Here is a 25,579-nt window from a genome sequence, read left to right as displayed (position 1 = left end):
ACCTTTATTTTTCAATTTCACCGAGACAATACACATTTTTCTTGAAAGCTTTTCTCAAGAGGATGACATGATAACGCATCCACAATCAAAAATTGCAAAAATATATCCTGTTTCCCTTTCACCGTACTTGGGTTTTGCTGTGTAAAGAATGAACAAACTATGCAAAGATGAACTCAATAAAAGAACAAACACAGAACATAATAAATACATTTGCTCTCCTAGCTAGATCAAATGCAGTGATTTCTAAAAGAAGAAGAAGAAAAAAGGGTCATTTCACATTTTATGATTGCTTTTTTTGCCAGTACCAAATAATATGTGGAAGTGGGTTGCCAGGTTGGAATCAAAACCAAAACATAAAGTCCAGGCTGTTCTTTCAAATGCACATGTGAGCAAATATCAAGCAGCTTCTATAATTTTGAAAAATCCAGCTTGTCATAACTGGAATAGTTATGCATTTCAAAAGGCATCTGAGATTAACTTTATCAAAAAAAAAAAGGAAAAAAAGATGAAAAAAGCACTTTGAAAAGTGGCACAGTGTTAAACTACAAATTTATAAATACTGCAGCCCCAAGTTTCCTTTTTCCAGAATACCAATGATGGTTATATGTAGAATCACTCTGCTCTTTCAATAAAAGGCACCTTTAGTAGTTAGCTACTGTGACAGTACAAAAAAACAGACAGCACTTGAAAAGCACCTTAAAAACTCAAAGGTGTGGTTTGCCAAAAACACATTTAAACAAATGGAACATTTATCTTCATGATACTGTGATTTTGCCCAGGAAGTTTCACCTCTTCTACGGTTTATTTGATCATTGTAAAATGTTCTTATTTGTAAGTGTGAAGCCCTTCATTTAATAGATATAGTTAAATTGCGACTTTAAACTCTTGCGATCTAGCTGGTGCTCCATCCTGCCATCAGTAGAAACATTTTAGTACCTTTCTTGTGCCAAATACAAATAAACTGTTTTGTATTTTTAAGAGCCCCTTGTGCTTTATTACCACTGAAGCATCTGCTGCTTTTTTCTAGTACCAGCACAAATGCGACAGGTGTTTTTTGCGTATTTGCTTGGTTGCTCAAACCAGTAAATCTTAAAGAGATCTGGTCCTGAGAAGATAACCAACCAGGCACATTAACTAAAAGATCCCTTTGGGTTTACTGGGGCTTAAGGAATCTAGTTCTGGTAATACTGAATGTTCAAAGCTGGTGCTTCCTGGGCTTACAATTTTCCCCTTCCCCAATCATCAGTGCAGATAAATGTATCTTTCTTGGAAACTTTCATATGTGCCGAGACAGAGGAAATGTTACTAGTCTAAAATCCTTCAAATATACCAGAGTACTGAAAAGAAACAAAAAAGTTCATTTGATTGCAAAACAGCAAAAGACCCCACTGTCTATTTGCACTGACAGAATCAAGAGGACCTTGGTTTTGTAATGATTTCTGCAAATATTCCTCTTGATAGTGGTGCTTGCTAGGATTGGACGTGATTATCTGACAGATAACGAAATGACAAATGAAGCTAAAAATAGAAAAACAACACAGATAAGACAACTGCTGCACAACACCTATCCAGTAACTGAGCTATCCTTCAAACTAAAAAGACATTTACAGAAACAGCCTGAGCTGGTTAAGCCGAGACAGTTTCAGAACTGGGGTACCAGGATTGTGGAAATGTCAGACATAATGTACATGTCAAGGCAAATATTGGCTTCATTCTATCATTTTTAGCCACCTTTAAGACAACAGTTGTTAGCATAGCTACACTGATGCAAATGTCCAGAGAATACTGAAATCTGATCTGCTTATTTCCACTTTAGGCTAATTCAGGTGAAATAAAATGGCAGGTGGTGGTTAAATGAAAACATCTAAAAGTCTCGCCAGCAGCCACTAGAGGTCAGTCTGCTCTTTACACGCAGCCGTACCAGAGTGGTTTGAACTTAGTGAGCGACCTACAGTGCCATACTCCCTGTGGGGCTAACAATTAAACAGTAAAATTTTTAAAGGCTTTGCTGTCGCATTCAGCAGAATAATATCAAAATGTAACACCCACTCAAGTGAATTATGCTCTCACCCCATTTTTTTTTTTAAATAACCAAGGTGTAAACACAGCATGATCATGTATGTCAGTAAACCTGTCACAAAATAAATTGGGAGAGATTTCTGAATCAATAGTTGTTTTTTTCCTCACTAGACACTAAAAGGCAGTTCTTGGTACTGTAGGCTACATGTGGGTGAAAGTGACACAAACTGTGCACAAGCACTTTCTCAAAAAACCAGCGTTATAGCACTGCGAGGAGTCGTTTTGTGGCATTTCAACATTTCTCAGAAATGAAACAGGACGCTAGCAGAAAGCTACAGGACAAAATCCATCATTGAAAAAGCCCAAAGAAGCAGATTTTAAAGAGAAATCGACTTTTCAGGGTCTCAATCCTGCAGAAAAGGTGTCTTGTGTTGTTGTTGTCTCGCCGTAATGAAATATAAATTAATTAGTAAATTATGATCTAGTCTAAAGAGAGAAACTGTTCATGGCACGGTCCTAACGCTGTCAATATGGGATCTGATCACTGACTGATCAATCATCATTTGACTTTCTATCAGCAAAAAGCACATAAATTTCTCTATTTTTAAATATAAAGACTTTAGTAGCATTTGTTTCCCCTCTAGGACTGATTGTACCATCACTTTTAATACTTAAAAATCAACACTTTTTTTAAGGTTTTTTTAGTTCAGATGGGATAAAGGAGAATTTTTAGGCAGGAATGATCACACCCATTGGCTTTCACCGTGTCACGTTTTACAGCAGAAAGAATCCAGCGGCAATCACAGCTGTAAACCAGATGGTGTCAAAGGGTAACATCGGATCATGAGTCCGTGGTCTCGGCCCGCTTTTTGGGAAAAAAAAGAAAAAGAAAAAAAAGAACCTCGCTCCTTGATTACATCAAGACCAAGGAGTAAAGTGAATAGTGTCTCAGCGGCTTCAGGACCCATCCGGGCAGTCTTTGGGTCCGTTACGAGTCTTTTGGTCCAGTCGTATTACACCCTGCCGAAGGGCCGAGGCCGATCACTACGAGAGTCCCTGCGCTCTGTCATATTCTGTGATCAGGCCTTTGATATGCGACAGTTTCTTATGGAGGTACTCGCATCGCTTTTTCTCTTCCCGATAGCCAGGAAACTTCTGAAAGAAAGAGGAAGAGAGTCCAGTTAGATGTTGTTGGCTTCAACCTGATTTTATGAGAAGATGCTTATCTTTGCTTATCTCTGATTATCAGTAGATAAAGAATTTTTAAAAAGAGCCATCGATGCATATCAGCAATAAAAGAAAAGAATGGTTTGATATGAAGATAACGTGGCTAACATATCTTAGATGATATCTTGAGATAACTCTTTTAAAACCAGAATGTGTTTTTGTGGTTCTTGCACACCACTGAATAAAAGTGTTTAGATAAAAAAAAAGCAATAAGTCTTACTTTTTTGTACTTGCGATACTTCTGTAGTATTTGTTCCTCCATAAGCTGAGAAAGCAAATATAAGAAAAGGTGTTAGTGTGCCATATGATGTGATCTGTTGTGGTGATTTACAAGAAACAGAGCAGCTAGAGTAGCCTCCGAGACCAGACAGTACCTTGTACTCTTGTGTTCCTGGAGAGAGAGTGTTGATCTTTGAGCCCAACTGAACAAACATCTCTGTTATAGCCCCAATCCGGTCATGAAGAGCTCTGTATTCATCGTACTCGGCGCAGAAGTCCTCATTATACTTCTGACGTTGCTCCAGCGCAGTTATGGTGCTGTATTTTCTAAAGAAAAGGAAAGAAAGAGAGGAAAACATTGACATTTTTTTAAAAGCCAAGAAGCAGAGCCATCGTTTCCTGTGTTTCCAGTAGGTGGCACTGCACATTGCCAGATTTCAAGGCCTGAAATGTAACTGATTACAGCCTGATATGTTGACCAGATGTACAAATAAAAGGCTTTTTTTTTAAAGTAACTGTCAGGGAAGCTTTGTGACATGTTATTTAGATGTGCATTTTTTCACTATATATAAATATTTTGAAGCTGAACTTCAACAGTCAGCCAGACTCTGAAACCTAAACACCTCAGTGAGAGATGAATCCCTTCTAAATCCGGTAATATGACATAAATAACAAAGCCGTACACTGAACATATTTAATCTTACGTTAAATAATCAGGCAGATCCTCTGCTGTGCCACAGCTAACAGGTGTTTTCTCTCCCTCATGGCCTGTAGATAGGAAAAACACACACATCGAAAAAAGGTTAAAGCGCACTGCCAATGCAAATGTGATAATGTGGCCATCATATCAAGGCTGACGGACTCATTTATCTCTGTGTCTGATAAGAGGTCCGAGCCGAGGCAAGCGGTGACGCCAGCAGCCCCGAGTAGGAGGCAACCGCTGCCTGCTGACTCGCTCGACCGTAGGTCACACAGCTGTTCCACAGTCAATCATCAACAGGCTAAAGACAGGGTGACAGTGTGTGAGTTTTAACCACTCATCTAAAATCATTAAAATTGAGAAAAATATATCGATTTCTCTTTGTGGTCTTCCAGAAACAACATATATAAAATACACAAATTCTAACAGCTGAAGGGTTTCGTGGCCTGCACAAATAAGACTATGATGATTGTTGGCTGAACAATAGGAAACACGGAGGGTGACAATAACATGACATTTTATAGCTTTATTGCTCTTTACCTTGGAGATTTTCTTGATTCTGCTTCAGGTCTGGGCTAGTTTCTATCCAGTCTGCTTTCAGGCGTTCTCTTTCTTTGTCTTTGTGTTTTTTGGATCTTTTCTTTTTATGTTGGCTATTGGTGAACTGCTGGTCATTGCACATGGAGGTTTCAGTATGCGGAGGCTTGGCGGTGGGTGCAGTCAGAGCTGCTTCAGTCCTCTCCGCTTTGGGAACCGTGGATGACCCGCTGAGTTTGTGTGGCGAGTACAGACCGTTTGGGCTCCCCTGAAGATGATTGTTGGTTTTGTCAAACTCCGTTTTAATGTGTCCGCTAGAGTTTCCATGACTAGAGGAGCTACGAGCCCCACTGGTGCCAAAGTCAGCATGGGAGGGCGACTGCAGAGGCTGGCACTTGTCTAATAGCCTTTGTCTTTTGGGGGTTTGAATGTTGGATGGGTCCAAAGCTGATGGGCGTTTCTAGGGGAAAAGAGAACACAAGTTTGCAAGTATGATCAGAAATATTCTTCTTACTTCATGGTTGTTGTTTTGTTTTTTTTTTTATTCATTTTCATTCAAAGATTGGCAGATTTCAAATACTTGTACATCAATAAAAAGCTACAGCAAGCAGCACTTTTGCAAAAATTCCACAATATGAGACGATTACAGTCAGGCTCTGGCTCAAAGGGAACAAAATCATCTTAATAGCATAAATTCACACATTAAATTTGTTTAATCTTCGATTCACTGTGGATGGGTTGAAGGCTGCTTATGTGAGAAACGTGTTGTTTGATGTTTTCTCTGCTGAGACTAGTTACTTGGTGGAGTCTGGTTGTTAACAATTGCTCCTTGCCAGGAAACAGTCTGGCACATAAACATGTTAATCTACCCAGATCCAGCTACATGTGCTAGAGGGAGAAGTTCACTGTCAAGGTCTTGAAGGAGGAAGGAGCTTTCAGCTGCAGTTTGGTTAAGTTTAAGTAAACAAAACTGCAAAGTTTAAGAAGAAACAACAGCATTAACAACTTTTTAAAGAACATAAAAGAAGAGCATAAAACCTTGAAGGCTAACTTTTTCCTTATTTAACATAGAGGATACAAGACTGGTGTCAATTTTTCCATATCGCTCTGGGCGAGAATGCCCAGAGCGATATGGAAATATGCATTTCCCTAAATGTCAAACAATATCCATGTTTACACAGTGTACTGTGAATCTGCATAAGAGGAAATTCCCTGTCTATTCTTAGTCTAATAAGACAGAAGCAACGGGGGGAAAAAAATTACGTTGAATTACCACAGAGAGAGTTTTGGCAGGACTGAGCTGTGAAGGAGAATCCCCGGGAGTTTTGTGGAATGAATGGTTGGACTGGGGACTCTTCAGCTGGCTGCTGTGGAGTGGCTGAAGCTTCCTGAGGAAAGATTGAGAACACAGCACCTTCAGTTGGACAGTAACTTCAAGGTAAATTGCCTGTGAAGCTAAACAGGAAGAGCCAGTATATAAGTCACAACGTTTTCTTTGGCAGATTCCTGAGCAAGCACATGAGAAATTATCATTTACTTTGATGTGGAGATGACAGCCTTTTCAGAGAAGCTCTAATCATCAACCTTACAAAACTGCATTTTTCTCCCTCCTCGTTTTGCTTTTTGCACATTTCTGTGGCACAGTTCGTGTCTTCGGTGATGAAATCCACAAGGGGGCAACCACAAAGACAAAACACAGGCCGGCGTAAGAACAATAGCAGCTGATTTAACCTCTGTAAGGGTAAACACTATTTTCTGGTAATCTGCTTCCTACAGCTCCTTCCTCAAACAGATGCCACTGCATAAAGTCACTTCCCCCAGTGGTTTCAAACCTCTTCATTAATGCGCAGTGCAGTTCAGAACAGATTAACATCAAGAGGTACATGAGAGTAGTAAGAAAGCCTTCACAACAAGGACCTTCCCCAATGCACGGATAAACTACAGGGAAGAAGTGTACAGGTTGTACAGTTTACAGTATGTGCACAGCGTCACAGCTTTATCACACTTGGCAAATGATTCGATGACTACAATTGTAAGACTTTTACACTCAGTGGGGGTGGTGAAAAAAAACAAGGGAGATTGTGCAATCAGACAACAGCACTTCTTCCAAAATTCTCATGAAGCACATGGCCTGCATGTTTGCTGGCAGGCTGAGGAAATGCACGAGGGGTGGAAGCTCACCCTCAACAGCTCAGCCTTGCAACTCTGAGTGCTCCATACTAATGCCATTTGGCAACACGGCGCAGGGAATATTTTTCGGCGCTTTGATGTGTCCATTAAGCGATTCATCAGTGCGGAGAAGTAGCTCATTTAGTAGCTCCCCTTTCAAAATGATCACAGCAGACTTCTACATCAATTCATTGGCCTTTCGGTGTTAACGCCAGCACTGTCACAAAGCATCTATCGCTTTCTTCTAGCCTTATCTGCCTACGAGAAGTCACTGAAAATCTAAAAAAGAACTTAGGGGTAATGGACATATGCTTAATTTTATGCTGCCAGTCAGACACTTATACACGTGTGATAATGGACTAAACCCAGCAGGCGATTAGTTTAGGATAATCTCCTTCCAGCACCCCAGTTTTTGTATAAAAAAAGGAATAATATATTAATTTGTGAGATGCCAGTGGGTGGATATTTTATCTTTACGCTGAGCTGAGCTGTTTTTTTACCCTGTTTCAAGTCCTTTTGATAAGTTAAGCTAACCAGTTGTTGGTTTTCTAAAATATTTTGCTTTTTAAAGTCTCTCAATGGAAAAATACCTGAAAACTTAATTCTCACCTGATCAAGAGTCGGTGGATGAGCTGCTTCTCCTCTTCTAGATATCCAGGCCAGTCTCTCTGGACGTGTCTGTAGAGCTCATCCTTCAGAGAGTAGCTGTGGTCTTTAGGGCTCAGTTTAGCAACCTGAAAACCCCCAAAGATTTCAGTCAATCCACAGGAAAAAAGAGATTGAGTATAAAAATAAAATAGATCCAGCTGCGTTCGGCTTTATGTGTAAGTAAAAACAAAAACTACCTGTGTCTGATAAACAGTTTAACCGTAATCCCGCTGATACAAATCTACCCAAACCAACCACTTTCAATTTTGAAAGTAGTCAGATCCCAGCTGGAGACAACACCCCCCCCCCCCTGTCAAAACACAATCTTCTCGTCCAGAGATAATTAAAGCAGAGCCCTAATTACAGCTACCAGCGGCGGCACAGTCTCCACTCGATGATTGCAGTGGGACACTCAAACATTGTGAGCACAGGAAATATGCCTGAAAGAAACTAAACTGACGTCACTTTCTTTCTTTTTTTCAAGCACAGTTTTTAGCTGCATAACACTAAACTAGTTATAGCGGGTGTATAAATAGTAGTTTACTAGTAAATTGCATGCTGGGCTTTTATTTATGTTTGCATGGTCAGTCTTTAACCTGGTAGGAAAAAAAGCAGCCTGGTTTGTATTCACCTGAATTTTTTTTTACTTGTTGCATTTGAGGAAATTCCTCATTAGTGGGCAATGTGTTTACATAGCATTTTACCAGATATCTCACCTCTTCCAGTACTGAGGTCAGGTCAGCCTTGTCCTTTGGAGTTGCCCGCTCCCTATCCAGCCACAGCAGCAGCTCAGGTTTCCTGTAGGGCTTTAAGGCCAACAGATGAATGATGCGATCCCTCAAAGGCCGGTGTGCCACAGGGCTGGGAACCAGGCTCCTCTTGTTGTTGGGGGAGTGCTTGTTGTTGCTATCTGAGCTTGACACCAGACCTTGCTTCCGCTGGACCTTCACACACTTGCCTAAAGTCAAAACAAAGCAGCTTTCTTTGATTAGAGATAGGAAATTAAAAGGTTATCAGTGTAATAATCTCAGGCTGATGAAAGGCAATACAGTCGCTACCCTGTACAAAACGTACAGATTATAAATGATCTGATAACAGGATTCACAGTATCCTGTAATAGCGCAGCCAACATGTTGGGGCTAATCCAGTCCTCAGGCCAGATATTCAAATACAACCTGGTTTTGAAAGACCGACCTGTGAGGTAGTAATTGTAGCCAGTCCCCTTAAATGTAACGCAAACGAAGCACACGCACGACTTGCAACGCTCTCATCCTAATCGGAAAACTCAGTTTTAACGTGTAAATAATTTAAACACTGCACTCTCTGCACATATGCAGAGGCAGTGTTCTTTAGAGTGGAAAACAGTGAGTGGGTTAGATAGCACGCTTAGCTGCTGTGTAAACAGGAGAGCGTTTAAAATAAAGCAACTAACAGAGAGAACCTTTCTCAGTTGGACCGAGGCAGGCAGTGCTTATGGATATCTAAAGACTGTAATCTCGTTATAGCTGTAAGACATGCTTTGAGGTTGCTGTAGGTCAAATGCTAACAGTGCTTTCACGGGGACAGTGTGGCAGACTGTGCTGTATGTACAGAGGATGCTTTACAGCACAGTGATAGTGTGAAAACTGCTGATATTTAGACTCTAACAATAATTTGCAGTTTTGGCAGTATACAGTATTTCATGCTTCTTGCACAAGCTTGTTCCAACAATTTACCCATGTCGTGTCAATTTGAGGCAAATATCCACCCTGCTCTGAAACAACCTGTAGTGCAACTTTCCAGCAAGCAGCGACTAGAGCCATTGTTTCACAGCAATAAATTAAAGCAGCGCTTCGGGGAAGTTTTAAGATTCTCAAGGAAGCTTTGCTGGCTTTCCATTGTGACCTACTAGAGTTTACACGCTTTACAGTAGTGCGGGTATATTTCCGCACAATTACCAAACAGCCTGAGAAGAAATTGTATGCAGGAAATGGCTCACTTTATTTTTCTTTTAAGACTTTTTCAAGCTTGCGAGCACCAAAATGTGTGTACATTTCTACTGAACGTAACCAAAGATTAAATCATACATTACAATCCAAATTATGTACATTTTTCTATTGTAGCCTGCATTTAGGAGTTGATGTATAGACTCTTTTTTTTCCTGTACAGTGTAACATTACTCTACCATAAAAAGACAGCAAGTTACCGCAAAACAATTGTGCAGTCTCAACTGCATGCAGTGCATACTGCGATCCATTTCTTTCCCTCTCCGCAGTAGTGTCCAGGAGACGGCAATGTACATGAAAAGACATGTTTAACTGAAACTGGATATTCTATAACTGCACCAGGATGTCTCCAGTGGTTTTTGACATTTATTATCTGAATACACACGTAAAAGCCTCAGAGGAATATTTCTGTTTTCTTGTACAAATCATAACCTAAGCTAACGCTGGGCTTGAATGCCACTAGGTCTCAGTCAGGAGTCAGGCACAGATCACTACAGGTTGTGTGTGTAAATATCTAATTAGATGTTTTTAGGAAACATATAAAATAACTAATGTTTCAGTTTGTGTAATTACATTTTAGACAACTTCACCAGCATGAGACCTGTTAGCGCATACTTTGTGCAAACTCAATCACATTAATGATGCTGGCAGGGAAACTGGCAAAGTGCCTGAGCAATTTTGTCAGAATGAAAGCAAGAAGAAAAAAAAGGTTCTGCTTTCACATGAGTAACTGCAACACGGCACTTTGATCAATTATGTGATAACTTTATTATGTGATAGCACCATATGGTAATTATCAGAAGGATTAAATGTTAAAAGGCGGTGGTTTCAAGGCTTTCCGGGAACATAAAAAATTCCAGTTATCTGTCCTTGATTCCTAAATGCCTGAAGGCTGCTGTGTAAAATGAAGTTGGAAGATACAAGAAAATATCGATGCACGTATTGTAAGAAACGTACTTGGGCCCGGCTTGATCTCAATTGCTGAACGGCTCCAGATGTCCTTCTCCACCTGAGACATGCGCTCTCGGGTCGTCTGATAAGAGTCGTCTGTGGCGCAGACTGTGATCTTGTCCTGAATGCTCCCCTGGCCCTCCAGGTGGTCCCTGCCCTCCCTGTGTAAAGAGGGAGGGAGAATTAGGAATTCTCACTGTCACCCAGCATTTTTTTCAGACACCTTTGGGTGCTGGAAAATACCAAAATAAGACCAATATTTTCATTTTTTACTTTTTTATGTTTCCTAAAATGTGATAAATTCTAGACTACTGTGCAAAAAACCTGATTTCATTTACCTACCTTTGTTTACTTTCTACAGTTTTAACTTGAACACATGTCTGTTATTTGAATTACAGTGTTTTAGTAACGATGAAAATACCTAAACACTTACTTGTAGCACATTTGTAAATGATCAACTCCTCTAGGATTACAAGAAATCATCCACTGCAATCCACAGAGTAATATCACCACTGGCTAAAGACGGAAAAGTTGCCAGCATCAATGAATGAGGCATCAATGAGGGAGGCACACACAGCCAAGATGTTTGTTTATTTGTGGTTTATCCTTCACAAGCTGTTCGATAAACTACATTTTTTGGAGATATGTTTCTTGGAGATATTTGAGAGAGTGCACACGGTGAAGCCGAGTCAACAAACAGCAGTCATTGTGCGGCTGTTTTTGTGCACGGCCTGTGCTGTGGCCGGGTTTTCCCGCGCTGCGTCACATATAAACAATATTCCTTAGTCAGATAAAGAGACAGTGAATCATTGCTTTTGTACATATGTATATTTAGTGATTTAAATCTTTCTCTTGTGTCTGTTTCACCGTGCACATCCTGCTTTACCCGCACGGAGCGTGGCAGACAAATAAAGATAACATTAAACCTGCTATGTCACCTTGAGTGCAATTAAAGCTTCCCAGCAAGTAGTCAAAATAACACAACAAAAGGACAAAGAGACAGATAACCCCATCGCTGGCTCACCAACTTGTTTGACTACAATAAAGTCGCAAATACTATTGCAAACAAACAAATCTTGTTGGCACCGCGAGCGTGACATACTGTCAACCCTTTGTTCCCTTATGCTCTCTCTGTTGAAACTGTATGGATCTATCCATGCACCAATGCTCACATTTGACATTTGGTAAGACATAAAAACATAGAGCTGATATCTTTGGTTAAATTCTATGTGTCATTCATTTGTCACTTATATCCCATCCATTCATTTTAGCAAAACATCAAATGAACAACTGAAAGGAAAAAAATTCCTGTCATTGTTCCTCCATGACTCTGTGCCAACTCTGGTCCGGTTACCAAGTTAAATTCTTTATAACAAATGTCATGAAAGCTTAATGACTTTATTTCTAACAAGCTGCTCTTATGTAACCTTTTAACAAATCCTTTAACCCTGCAAAGCATAAACACTACTTCTCTGTTTTCAGTTACGTGTGGTCACACCTTTGAGGTCATGGTGGCACGACAGCCTCTGGGTATTTATGTAGTTGAATAGAGCCTGACGGTGATTCTCTGCCTGTTGTGGTACTATTACCAAAGAGAGAGGCCACTGTTTGGCCTGGTCCTGCGGTCTCACTCTGGTACCAAATTTACTACAAATTCCATTTGTGGTCGACTCTGGAAAGAGTTATGTGTGTGTTCCTTACCCTGAGACATACTGATGAATGCAGTCAAAGCTGGACTGAGGCTTGTCTTTGCTGTCACTGGATAGGTAAAATGAGAAGACTCTGAATCCATCTGGAGACTCGGGGGTCGGTGCGGGGATCTTTATGTACTATCCGAGACAAAAGAAACAAAAACCATGAGTTTTAAAAAACACTGATTTACAGAGTAAAGAAATGCTTATGATCAAATGTTTAAAAGCCGGTCCTTGGTAATCATTAACAGTTTGACAATGTTCTCTGACATGCTTGAGTGTGTGTGTGTGTGTGTGTGTGTGTCTGCGTGTGCTAGCATAGCTAATTTAAGAGCCGTGTTATGCAACAATCATGTTTTATCTCCCCCAGATATAGCCTCAACTCATTCAGTGTTATCTCAAAAACACTACCCAAAGTAAACCAGCCAAACTTACAAACTTTGTTTTTTTTTCCTGATCTCAGTGACACCTAAATAATCTTTTGTTTGCGGCCCATAACAGGAGGCCTCACACACCTCCCGGGTCACGTATGATGACCTTTAAGTAGTCACAAGAAGAGCCTGTTCTCGAGGCACAACATAACAAAAGCACAGTGGACAACCTTTTCACTCCGGCGATAACCTCTTCTGTCACAGACTGTCCACGGCTCCGTTCCAACAAACAAGCCAGCAGGTTGAAGTCTATTACTGTTAGAAGCCTGTTACATAAAATGACCTGAAAACCCACTTCCACTGAAAGGATAGTTCAACTTAGAAAGTCATTAACCAACAGGTAATATGTCCTTTAAAGCACACTGGGTAGTGGCTCTCTGCTACACTGCCTGCAGCTGTGTTTCAGCCTGAAAATGGGCAGTTTGGCACTTTTGTTGATAGACTGTCCTAGATTCAGATGAAGCCCGTGATTATTGCCCATGCTTTGCAAACACGAGTACGTGTTCACTGATGAGTAGGACTAAATGTTGTTGTTTTTTTGCCTCTTCAATGGCAGATCCAGTAAAACTCCTCAGGCCAAAGCATGCAGTAGTTTCTTTAAGCACAAGTCTCAAGAAAAAACAAATGTCAGTCAGTTGGACTTAAAGCTGCTTCTTTAGTTACCGTTCATGATTGATTGATGATGAGCTGACTGAGCTGAGAGCGCTGTCCCCCTGGCAGATGTGGCTGGCAGGACTATAGCTGTCACAAATGCCCAGTCATGCAGCAAAGCCATAAGCACATTTTTTTGCAGCAGGGAGCCAATGAACAGCTCTTCTCCTCCACACCCCTCCTCCTTTTCTAAAAACCCAAGGCATGCCATTCACCCCACCCCCCATCTGCCCCCAGCTTTCCCTCATGCGCACCCATGTCAACACAAAACGCAAAGCAACACACAAGGCCGGGGACACTTGAGACTCACAGCTGACCATTAATTTTGACCTATTTATGTCTGACCGTTGACATGAAGAGGTAAAGCAGAGCCCTGCATATGTCGGCTTTGCTTTTTCCCCCCCTTTAACAGTAATTAGAAATGATCAGCCAGAAAAGCATCAAAGTGAGCAGGGATAAGAGGCGAGGCACGTCCTCGGGACCTTTTACTTTGAAAGAGTAAAGTAGTGGCTGCCACGACCAAAATTATAAGTCACCAAAAGTCGCAAATTTGTTTTTAAAATCAGGGTACGGCTAAACAAAGGCTTTGGGATAAAGTGAGGTTGCACTTGCACATTTAGCATTGCAATACTGCCACCACGTCCCCTTTTTCAGTCACTATGAGCCCCTCCAGCCATGCATTAGATCTGCCTGTCACCCCCATCGGTGCCACCTTGCACACTTCACATTCTAATTCTAATCAATGTCACTTAGGTCAGACTGTTTAGAGGTGGCCCCCCATTTCATTCACAGCTTCCTTTTCAAGCTTCATAACCATATGTCTTTTAACCCATTAGTTCCCACTTCCTGACTTCTCGAGGAGAGCCTTTCTACGTAGCCGCAGGATAACAAACTTTAAAGCGCCAGACGACTATAAAGCCTGAACAATAACCATAGCTCAGTTTATTTAAATATCACAAATTTACAACAAACATCAACTTAATTGTAAGTTTTCTATTGTAAGGTAAAGCTCATACAACATTAGAGACAGAAACAGCAACCCAATAATCCCCTATGACCAAGCACATAGTGACACAAATGTTTTATACTGCGCTTACTTGCTGACACTCATACCTTGGAATATATATGAAGCTACAGCTACAACAAGTAGCTGGCCTACGTTAGCAATAAAGCTCAGAAAAGGAGGCAAAAAAAAAGAGAGATAATGTATCTATAGCTAATCAGCAGTAATTGTGGAACTATCACATGACCCGCTGTCTCATAATTCCAAGAAAAGCTATCAAACTATATCAGACAGGAAACAGTTAATCATGAGAAAAGGTTAGCTGGTATCAGTTAACTTGTAGAGGCTTGATGACACTTCCTCTTTGCTTTGAGAAAGCGGGAGATCTGAAGAATATCACTGAGTATGCAAGATTAATGCAAGCTTGAATATCAGTTTATTTATTTATTTATTTATTTGTTTATTCAAGCAGAGCATTTGGAAAAATATTACAATTTTTCATTTAACATTTTAAGTCCAACAGCTTGTTGTGGCAAGTGAGTGATATCATGGATATTTTCAATGTGGAATATGTCCAACTAAATAATTGTCTTGCACTTCTGTGAATAAAAAACAGAAACCAGGAACTACAATTTTAGTGCAGAAATTCAACCACCCTTTTATTTTAACCCTTTTTTTTTAAACATTTTGGAAAATAAGGTTTGCAAAGGCCACGACAGATCATGATGAAGCGCTCAGAAAGGGTAAGTCGCACTGAACCTAAAAATGCGAGTCATTTACTTGAAGAATTTAGGAGTCACTGTCTGTTATTTTGTAGACACATCTGCACTCACTTGTCCTTTACGACTAATCTGCGTCTTTGGTGCCTCCTGAGTTTGAACAAGTCTCAGAAGGAAAGTGCACAAACATATGCCTAATATTATTTCTTTAACTGCTCAAAAATGACTAAATTTGGGAACACTGCTGCTACTTTCTTACCAAAATTGATTGTTTGAACAATAAGATTTTTGTATATTATCTCATAAAAGTTTAGAGCACTAAATAACGTTTTTCTCGGACTTGTTACCTGGTTTAATTGCTACTTTTTTGCTTTATACCAAGAGCAACTAGTAGTGCTGAAGTATCAGCAAATACAGGTTTATCTGTTTATGATTTTAAACGCTGCAGAATACACTAATTATCACAGTCAAGTGGACTTTTGATGTGCTAACTCAAGGATGGAACTTGCACCAACAGGTCTGTTATCCCGAGGCTGCTGTCAGTCACGTAGTAGGTGTAGATTTACATAGAGACGCTGAGTCATACACATCTCCATATGGAGCTTTGGCCTGATCCCCTGAGGCCGCCAGTGTGTGTGTGTGTGTGTGTGTGTGTGTTGTCTTTTTGTCTTTTTTTAGGCAGAGGAACCTTCACACGCTGACGGGTCACACGGAGGGAGAGAGGTCAAATATTTGACTGTTTTGGTGGAATGTCAACAGAGAGGCTATTATCAGTCAGAGCTCAACGCTCAACACTGAACAAACAAAAATACAAATAAAAAGAAAACAAACTATCCAATCAAAAAAAAGAGTGTAATTGGAAATTGGTTATAGAAGATCCACACACAGCTTTTATATGCAGCTACTAACTCAGAGATAAATGAGTAGCTAACATCAAAGAAAAACGCAGCTCCATTACCCAGAGGTCACTGAAACAATATTTACTTCTTCGTGTGCTTGCTGCTAATGACTTTTCATTTCAGTTCAGTACTAGTGACAAACTATCTCTAAACATTTTTATTCTAGGGGGTTTAGTTGTATTAGGAAAATATGTCAATTGAATTATTAAAAATGCGCTGTTGACGCCATTTGAATAATTTCTGACTTCTGTCTTGATTCCTGCTGTAAAAAGTTCATAATTATGGAGATAACTATTAATTCAGGGTTACTTGTCCGGTTCAGAACGTGGCAAAGAATTCATTAAATTGCTTATGTGCTACAGTATTCCAATTATGATTGTCGAGTCCTTTAATCTGACGATTAATTAATCAGAGAAAAGCTTAATCGGGTATTACTATGATCAGAGCGTGCTATTAACACGTGTCAGTTTAATATATTTGAGCAGCTTAATATTAAGAAGCACACAGCAGTGAGAGCTGTGTGCAGCACTGCTTCTCATTATTAGTAAAAGTTTAGCTGGCGGACAGTTACAGTTCGAGCAACAAAAAGGCAATCCGGAGCACCTTGTCAGTGCGGCCCCCCCATCGAGCACACGGGCTAGTACAATAACTGCCTCTGTGGCTGTAGCCCAGACACATCTGCTACTCCAGGCCCTGTGTGCGGAGATGTCAAATACTTTCAAGCTGTTTTAAGGTGTGAACTGGACTGGAACAGAAAACCTTGGCAGGGGGCTCAGCAGTTGAACAAGGACAAAGGGCACCGATGGTGATGTCCTTGTAAAACTTCATCTGTAACTCCTCGAGCATGTTTAAACTGCTCATCTTTGATGAGGTTAAACAGAGTTCTTAACCCTGTCTTTGTGTGACAAGAGCAGGGGGGGGGAAAGGGATCGTTAATGAGATCTACGTTTGCCCACGTCTGTGCTACGCGCAAGCCAAACATCTGCAGAAAAAGATGAGAGGATAGTTTTTCCTCTCTTTCTTTCTTTTCTTTGCTCTGCAGACGAATGTGAGGAGGCCAAGGTTCCCAGCTCTGGTATTTGGCATGGTGGCACTGAGCAGGCGCCTGGATATGTGATTTACTCTGAAGCCTCTGCCTCCTGCCCCTGTCTGTACTGACACTAGTAACCATTGTCTTCTCATCTGAGCCTACTCAGCCATAGCTGCTCTGTGAGCTGCCCATCTTTTGTTCTAGCTTCTTCCCCCACAAAGCTGAGTGCAATGGCCTGTCGGGCCGCCTGGATTATTCATGAACAGCAGGGACGTGTGGCTGTGTGTGTTGTTGGGTGGTAAAGGGAGGGATTGGGGGTTTGGGTGTGTGCGTGGAAGGGATGGGGGTGGCGTTGACTCCCAGTAGAGCCAGTGCATGAAGGATGGCCCTAAATAGTCTTCCTTTAGGAATGTGTATCTCAGTAGAAGAGGGGGATGGATCCTGACTGGAACTAGTGTACTGGTTACGTTTCTTTTTTTTTTAAATACAGTTTAATATGTGAATGTAACTTAAGATTGACAGTAATAATAAAACAAAGGAGAGGAATTTGTTATTAACATTCATTTGTTACAGTGTGAGCAACATATCCACTGTGACAGTTATTAAAATCAAAATTACATACCCTCAAAGATTCATTTAGACCTCTTACAGTGTGAACTGAGCTTTCAGTGAGGGTGGATGGATGTGGCGGTGATGCTTGAGGATCTATTCATCGAGGGGGGTTGGTAGATACAGGAAAAGCAAAAGAAGCGGGGGTGGGGACTGACGGGAGTTGTTGTGGGGATATGGGGATGGGCAACTGTCGAGCAACCCCCAAGGTACTGCCTGTTATGCCAAGCAGAATCAGTCTTTTTCCAAGAAGCTGAAGCTAATCTGTCATCCTCAACAAACGCTCCCTATCTCAGCACCCCTGACACCCCCACCCCTTCTTTTAGGTGCCTTCCTCTTCACACACAGAGGGATGGAGACAACACTTAATAGCCTTCAAATGTAGAAGAGTTAGGCTGCTGTTTTCTCTCAATACAATATGTAAACTTCCCAAATAAATAAATAAAATCTATTACACACATGCAGATTGTGTTATTCTGCAAATGTGTTCCCCTTATAATCCAACAATCCACTGCAATCACTCTGCTTACACTCCCATTACTGGACTCGTAATCCTGTAACAATTCCCTGCCTTGAAAATGAGGTAAAACGAGCAAATAAACATTAAATATCTCCAAAACTTTCAAAAGAGATGAGCTGCAGGGCTGTCATTTTGCAAGAACTAGAATTATCACCATACAGGTTCATACTTCTGACTTAAGCCACTTTAAGAACCTTGATTCTGGTGGCATGCAGCATGACCTACAGCACAAATCATCCCGGAAAACTGTCACATAATCTGTTGAATGTATTTGTGGACCACGTCTCAGTTTCTGGTGCCTTGCAGATATTTTAGTTAATAATTTATGGTTGAAGGCTTTGCTTGTTCACTTTGGGGATATGGAGCATAATTTAACAACAAATAAAATCTAAATCTGCAAATCTGTTTCAGTGGAGTCATGTGTTATTTCTGAGTTTCCTTGTGTGTTTGGAATGTAAATAAACCGCATAAAGACGCAACACGAATGCAAAACTATTTGTGTTTCTAATCCTGAAAATTCTGTTTGACTCACTTGCACGTTGCCACCTTACTGCCTGCCCAGCTTGGGCCACTGATTTGTCTTTTCATCATTCTTGTAAGCTTAAAACACCGGTGTTCTTCAAAAGAATACAGTAATGACAGAGGAGCTAACTAAAGAAAAGTCCTCTTTAACCCTAGGATCTCATGGGGCTTGTTCTAAAATATACTGTATGATCTAAAAATCCCAACTGCCTCTGCACAAACACAGTGGGCCTCAAACGGGCAGAGAACAGAGGGACTTTTGCTTCGCTTAACACATCTGGATGAATAGAGCGGCGTGTGCCCTTTCAGAAACACGTGGGACAACTCTCCCTCTCACCGCTTTGCCACTGGGAGAGGACAGCTCTCAACCACATTCCTGTTATTGTTATTCTAATTAGGTCCCAGAAAAAAAGGGGGGAGCGAAAAAAAAAAAAAAAAGGATGTGTGGTGTGCATGCACACATACACTCTCCCACAGTGGAAGAGCTTATTTGCAGTATGAACGCGAGGCGAGGCAAAGTGGTGCGGTGACAGGGGAATAGAGTCAGAGCAGCCATGTGTGAGATAGAGGCCCTGATGTCTTGCAAGGATTCAGCCAAGGCATGGGGTGAAATGGCACAATAATCAAGAGGACAGGCGGTAGGGAGGAAGCTAGTTCTGCCTTCACACGCAGTCGTCGTGAGGATATCTTAAGAGCACCTCTGCATTCCCCCTCATCCAGCGCCACTGTCTGTACGTGACAGCTGTGCACATGAAAACAGAGCCATAAACAAAAACAATTACTCTGGCAACTCCAGTTTATGCACTGAAAAGGTAATAAAACCGACGTCACAGCTGACACGGCACATTGCACACGTGTTTAAACGAAATGGCAAAAACAGACGTATTAGACTCATGAAGCCTTTTTTCAGTGCTGCGGTATAACATCGAACAACTCTACATTACAGCTTTGCAGGATAATAACTGAGATTTCTTATAAATGTAAAAAAAAACATGAAGGTGCGCGCATTTAATTAACAAGCAGCTAACCTTTACCTATCAGCAGACTTTAGCATGTATTAAATAAAACCAAGGCCAGGTTCTTTTCTTACTAAATGGATATACATCATGCCAACAAGCAGGCAGCATTGCCAGTAGCACAGGAAAATAAGCACTGGGATGTGAAATTCCAGACCATGGGAACCCAGACCAGCTCCGAATATATTCCTTAATCCTAGTGATGACTTTTAAGGGATCCAGAATGTTTCTTTTCAAACTCTCTTCTACAATGTTCTTATTGATTCATCAAAATATGCTGTTTTTCCTTTTTTTTTTTTTTTTTTTTACCGTTTTCCACTCACTGCTCCCAAAGTATTGTCATTGATCAAACTCACTCACTTCCCTTTCCTCCAACAACATCCAGTTTTAAATCTGTTTGTCCAAATTAAACAAGTAAATGCAGGGGTTAGCTAGATTCTCCTGTTTTTGTTTTTTTTATAGTAATTTGTGTTTCATAGTTGCCTTGAACACCAGATTCAGAGTCCTGTTGTGTCTTTCATTGCATGATTACAAGCTTGGCAGACAATTTACAATAGTAGGGCAGAATGCCGCAGGGACAGAGGGAAAAGCAGCCGAAAACCTCAGCATGCTATTTCTTGATAGGAACCCTGGCCCCTGATACCACGCAGCCCTGGACTGACGCCAGGACCGTGATTTGGAGGATTCTTCTGGTTTCTGCGGCCCTGGAAGTGCCCTTTTTACAGGAAATGTGGCATGAGCCAGCAAGGACAAACATCAGAAAGAAGGCAGTCGTGGCTTTTGTGATCAAGCTCTACAGTTGGCAGCTGTCAGCAGACGCATGACCTCTTGGACCTCATGTTGCTTTTGGGGAAAAGGATGTGATCCAGCTAACAGTTATCTAGCAAGTGACAGGATAAGGGGGACGTCTACATCTGTGATGGTGAAACCCTCCAACCGACACAGATACTGGATGTCCTCTTGGTCTGTTATGTGCCAGACTGCCATGTTAACCAGCATCCTCCCCCCACTAACGGCTTAATATGGCCTCCCCCACCACCAATGGCTGCCGCTACCTCATTAATGCCCAATCGTCCAGCTCTGGGACTATTGTCGGAGGGGGAGGGAGCCCATGCTTGAATTCCGCAAAGCAATTTGAATATGTAATGTGCCAGCCAAGATATAATCACCAAATCCTATTCAGTGATTAAAGCACACTTAAATTGCACTCACTTAACATTACTACACAGAAAGATGCAATAAGCTGGTTAATCTGCTGCTGGCTTTACAGATGTTCCTTTACATGTTTACATTCATCATTTGCACTTTGAACATATTTTGCACATTTTCTTGGATAAAAATTCCTCCACTTGTTTACCACCCCTGCTCGTCAGATCTTTCATGTCTGCGCAGAGACAACAGGCGTAGAGACATGGGGGCTCCCTGGGGTTTGCCAACTCCCCTTCCTCCTCCCCCCTCCAAAAACAAAGCCTCCCCAGTTGCAAGCCTGACCCAGTAACCTGGCTAGCAGCCTCGGGGTGTAGCACACCCTGTCTTAGGGCCCGTGTGAGCACACAGGGCTAGCATTTGTGTACAGAGCAAAGTCACTTTCGTCAATGCAATCGGCTCTTATGGGGATTAGAACAGCTTCTTTTAGACAGGGCTGATTGTGTGGTAAATGTGTAGAGGCCTAGCAGGCAGAGCTCGGGAGGTAATACTGGCTGGGCTAATCTGGCCGGACACAGGCATCTTTCTTTACAGTCGCTTCACAGGAATGGCCTCTTACTTTCAGCACCAAGCCATGATATGTATCTGATTTCTGTACATACACGTTTAGAGAAAGAAACATTTGACACAACTTATTGTGGCTTGGAAAATGACTGACACCTTTCCCTCAAACTGGGGCTCTGGTGCACTGACAGCTGCGATTTTCTCCATAAAACAATTCAAGGCAGCAAAACCCATTGATTTATGACAATAAAGTCATCCAAACATTTGGAAAATCACCACCTCTTCAACGATGTGTTCTTAAGAATCATATAAGACATCTTCCAGAGGACCTGTCATAAGCGTGCTCCACAACAAATCAGAAGTAATTAGAGCGTTCAGGTTCTCAGACATTAGCGGGAGAGTATGCAAAACATCTTACCCCTTGGCTCCCCTTGAAGCAAATTGCTGGCTGATTTGATAGTGATGCCTGAGGAGAGAGAGAGAAAAGGAGACACTGGTCAGTGATTGAATCAACAGCTCATGCATTATGAGTAAAGAAATACCGCCATTGTTTCTAGATAACTGCCGTTTGGATTAGGGAACTTAAAACGCTAAAATGTTGCCATCACTCCCAGCTGGTCCGCTGCTCAGATACTTCTTGCTTTAATCAGAGGAGAGTAATGTGAGCGTTAATCGTTCCATATCCTGCAAAAAACTTTGCTCATGTCAGTCGGCTGGCCGAGCGCGTTTGTGCGCTTCGGCTGATTTCCCCTCTAAATGAATAAAAGGCTAAAAAGCAGATCCCAGAGGAAAGACAAAGCAGGCTCTGAAACCAATTATATGTCTTTGAAAAAAAAAGCACTTTTACAAGCCTGCACTGTGCTGGAAATACTGTACTGCTCTCCAAGACCACAGTGAAACCTGGCTTAAGCTCCTGAACACAATATTGTTTCTCTCCCAGCTAAATGATAAAGAAATATTTGAAAAATCCCTTTAAAACTAAAGCCTGCTTTTGAGTCGACACGACTCTCAGTAAATAGCTGGAGACTGTTATCCATGAAACACAGCTTTGCCTGTGATTGACAGGGCTCGTAATTTATTATTAACAGCTTTGAGAAATGTCTTCCCTATTGAGTATTGTTGTGATTTTCTTCATAATCCATGAGCTTTTAATATTGAATGGAATAATAAATATTAAAGCACATAACACAGCCGTAAGGCTAAATCTAACTTGTTAAAGGTCCAGATTTGATCATTTACTCACTAAAAGTGTCGCTGTTTGACAGAATTGAAATAATTGGTTAATTGAAGTGCTTTTATAACCCGTAACTAGTGGTTTTACAAATGTCAACAGACTGTTTATTTATTAACAATTAGCAAGATTTCTTTGAGGGGGTTGCCAGGTTGAGGAAAAGGCCTCTGACTGATGTTTATTGTTCTACCGCAGTGGCATTTAAACCACATTTATTAACAACTGCATACATGATGGCTTATTGGAAAACGAAGACTAATGGTTGTTTAGTGACGGCTCGTCACATTTAAATAAAACTAAAGGAATTTATTACAACTTGGGAAAACATAAAGTTGTTACTGCCTTTTAACTTGAAGTATTAGTAAAAATGTTATTGACCTTTAGTAAAACCAGTGCTGTTTGCTAAAATGGCACCCATTACAAAGAGCTGCAGATTAATTCATCAACATAAAATAAGCAATTATTCTTATTCTTATTTTTTAGCAGAAAGCAGCAGTGGTTTCCTTGTTTCCTTGAATACCTGCTTGTTTTCTAAGTTCTCTGTGGGACATTTTGGGTAATTATGATTTTACAATAATGTTATAACAGTTTATCACTTACTTATAAAATGGTTTAGTGCATTAGATCTACAGCTACAGACCTTATGTGATAAGCTTTTATAGTTTCCTTAATAAAATCATTCTCTAGCTTGTGCTTTACAAAAACACATGTATGAAAAGCATAAATAAATCATAACTAGTAACAGAAACTCTCAGGTTGCAGCTCCTTGGGACAACATCTTTCACAGCTCGGTGGGAGACCAGCGGTCTAAAACTGTATTTACTATGGGTGGTCTTTGACTTGGAAAACTTTTGCAGTAACCTCTCCTGCCTGCCTGCCTGCCTGCTGTGGCCTGGGAGAAGCTGTCAGGTCTATGAGCTCTGGAGTTTACTCTGCTTCACAGACCAATGAGCTCCGGAGATGGGCGGGCGTCCAAGCGTGTAAAGGCCAAAAAACAATACACAAGAGCACAGCAACAACTTGCAAAACCGTGCCACGCCAACCCAATGCGTACTACACAGCTGATCCACCGAGTCCCAAATCCAGAGTTAGTTTTGGGCTGTTGTCTTTTATGGCCCGTGACCGGAAATAGACTTGTTTTGATGGTTAAGCAGGAAACAAACAAAAAATATATTTAAGCAAATATGACTTCAGTCATAACTGGGACTAACTGTCTTATCGAGCATTGCTGTGGGAAAGACAATTTAGACAGACTAAATTATCCCGGTCTAATCTAATGAACCATAAAAACAATAAAGCAGTCTCCAGATTCGGAGCAGTCGAATAATTTGCTTGATAGCTTGTTCATTAATTTATTCCCCAGAGCGGAATAGACAGGGGGAGAAAAAAGCCTTTTAAAGAACATTTAATGATCGGCAGGGACAGTAAGTAGTGCGCATTTGGAAACGCAAAGCAGAACTTATGATACCAACAGAGGACGGTAGTAGTCCCCAACCACATTTTGTTTATAGGAAATCGCCTGCGTTTTCCCATAATCTAAATGTACATATATTTTTAGATCTAGTGTACTGACACACAAAAACAAAACAGCGAAAACAAGCCCAGGGGATAACCACAAACCTTTGTCATAAAAGAACTCTAATACCTTTTGGTTTTCAAGCAGATTACGATTTGATAAAGGAGCAGTAACTTCTCATTTTCTGTTCAAAACAAAACAAATTTCTCGGATTACAGGAAAATTCAGTCACCAGAGTGAAATGATTTCCTTGTTATAATCACAATAAATCATGCTCAGCCTGCCTTTTACTGTAACACAGCCAGAAGAAAGTAACGCAGTATACAATTATCAACCAAAAACGCTTTTGTCGACGACATTTGAACCATCTGTAATCGGGATAAGTGAGCAAACTTCACAGTTTTCTCCCTAAAATAAGGAACAATCTGTCTTATTTTCATGCAGGTCCCGGAGTTGGGAGGCGATTCAAAAACAAGAAAATATAGAGAGGAAAAAAGACACACAAGCTCCAAAGTTGGTGAACCTGATAAATTGTCTTACCTTCAAGTTCTGGTAGGCTTCGAGGGTCCGGATGGCGGTGTCAGTGAGCTTGACGTGGTACAGAGTTTGATTCGGGGTGTTTTTGTTGATTTTAGCACAGGAGAGCCCATACCGATGCTCCTGTCTCAGCGCTGCCATTTCTACAACTGAGAGCTGCTGCTGGCGACATTCTGCCTGAAACGTCACCGAGGAGACGACCGTCTGTGGGCGGAGCTAACACACACGCTTACAGGAGCACGCACGCACGCACGTACACACACGCGTACTTTCGCTTTCGAGAAGTTCCAGTCGTCGGACACCCCGGTCTCTTTTATCTGCTCTTTGATCCGTTCGCGGTTTGGAGTTTGGTCGAAGTTAATCTCATCCACCGGGGTTTTGGTAAATGCATGTCGTGACTGTTTGCAACGTTAGAATAAGGTAGACTATAAAAAGGTACACCTAATGGGATGTTAGCTATAATTTATGTTTAATTTCTGTATCATATTTTCGAGCTTAACTGCAGACAGCAGACAAGTATAAAAAAAAAAAAAAAAAAAAAATATATATATATATATATATATATATATATATATATATATATATATATATATATATATATCATTAATTATATATATATCATTTATTATAGATAGATAGATAGATAGATAGATAGATAGATAGAGAATTAATTAATTAATTATAGCTATTTCTTGTCTAACAGTGGCTACAAGGAAACTTGAAAATTTGAATTATTTTATTCAGAAAACCTTCATTTAAAATTTAAGAAAATAATACAATATTTATTGACGTGTGAGGATCTGAAACCAAACAATTTTTTAAATTATTATTATTATTATTTCCTTTAAATCTGGCTAAAAACTAAAGCAAGTATTAAAGAAAAAAACAAACTCCTTACATAAAAACCTGTGTAGCCTATCTTATCTCCATATGGCAGAAATTAAATAAGCACTTTCATTCATTTCTTAACAGATAACTTGCTTTAGCTGCTGATTAAAAAGCACAGCCAGCTATTATTTACATATACATATTAGCCAGT

At 40.7% G+C, this 25,579-nt stretch overlaps 1 protein-coding gene across 1 annotated transcript; it reads right to left on the bottom strand.

The window, feature by feature from the left end:
- On the bottom strand, positions 1-24,715 carry LOC134631407 (RNA polymerase II elongation factor ELL). The gene is made up of 12 exons (XM_063479705.1): positions 24,544-24,715; positions 21,675-21,722; positions 12,157-12,284; positions 10,462-10,616; positions 8,236-8,477; positions 7,481-7,605; positions 5,976-6,090; positions 4,706-5,162; positions 4,170-4,233; positions 3,621-3,792; positions 3,467-3,511; positions 1-3,174 (listed from the first exon to the last, which is right to left on the bottom strand). The coding sequence occupies exons 1-12, from the start codon at positions 24,679-24,681 to the stop codon at positions 3,064-3,066; spliced, it is 1,800 nt and encodes a 599-aa protein (XP_063335775.1). The 5' UTR covers positions 24,682-24,715; the 3' UTR covers positions 1-3,063.
- Between the last annotated feature and the right edge of the window lie 864 nt (positions 24,716-25,579).

The sequence above is a fragment of the Pelmatolapia mariae genome, linkage group LG7 (assembly GCF_036321145.2).
Source record: "Pelmatolapia mariae isolate MD_Pm_ZW linkage group LG7, Pm_UMD_F_2, whole genome shotgun sequence".
In the NCBI taxonomy this organism is placed as follows: domain Eukaryota; kingdom Metazoa; phylum Chordata; class Actinopteri; order Cichliformes; family Cichlidae; genus Pelmatolapia; species Pelmatolapia mariae.
Note: the sequence above shows the minus strand (reverse complement) of the source record. Positions and strands in the feature narration are given on the sequence as shown.

Coding starts and splice junctions, on each gene's coding strand:
- LOC134631407 (XM_063479705.1), bottom strand. CDS start 24,681: ATGGCAGCGCTGAGACAGGAGCATCGGTATGGGCTCTCCTGTGCTAAA. Junction 21,723..24,543: donor AAGCCTACCAGAACTTGAAG/GTAAGACAATTT, acceptor CTCTCTCCTCAG/GCATCACTATCAAATCAGCC. Junction 5,163..5,975: donor CTGCCAAAACTCTCTCTGTG/GTAATTCAACGT, acceptor CTTTTCCCCTAG/AAACGCCCATCAGCTTTGGA.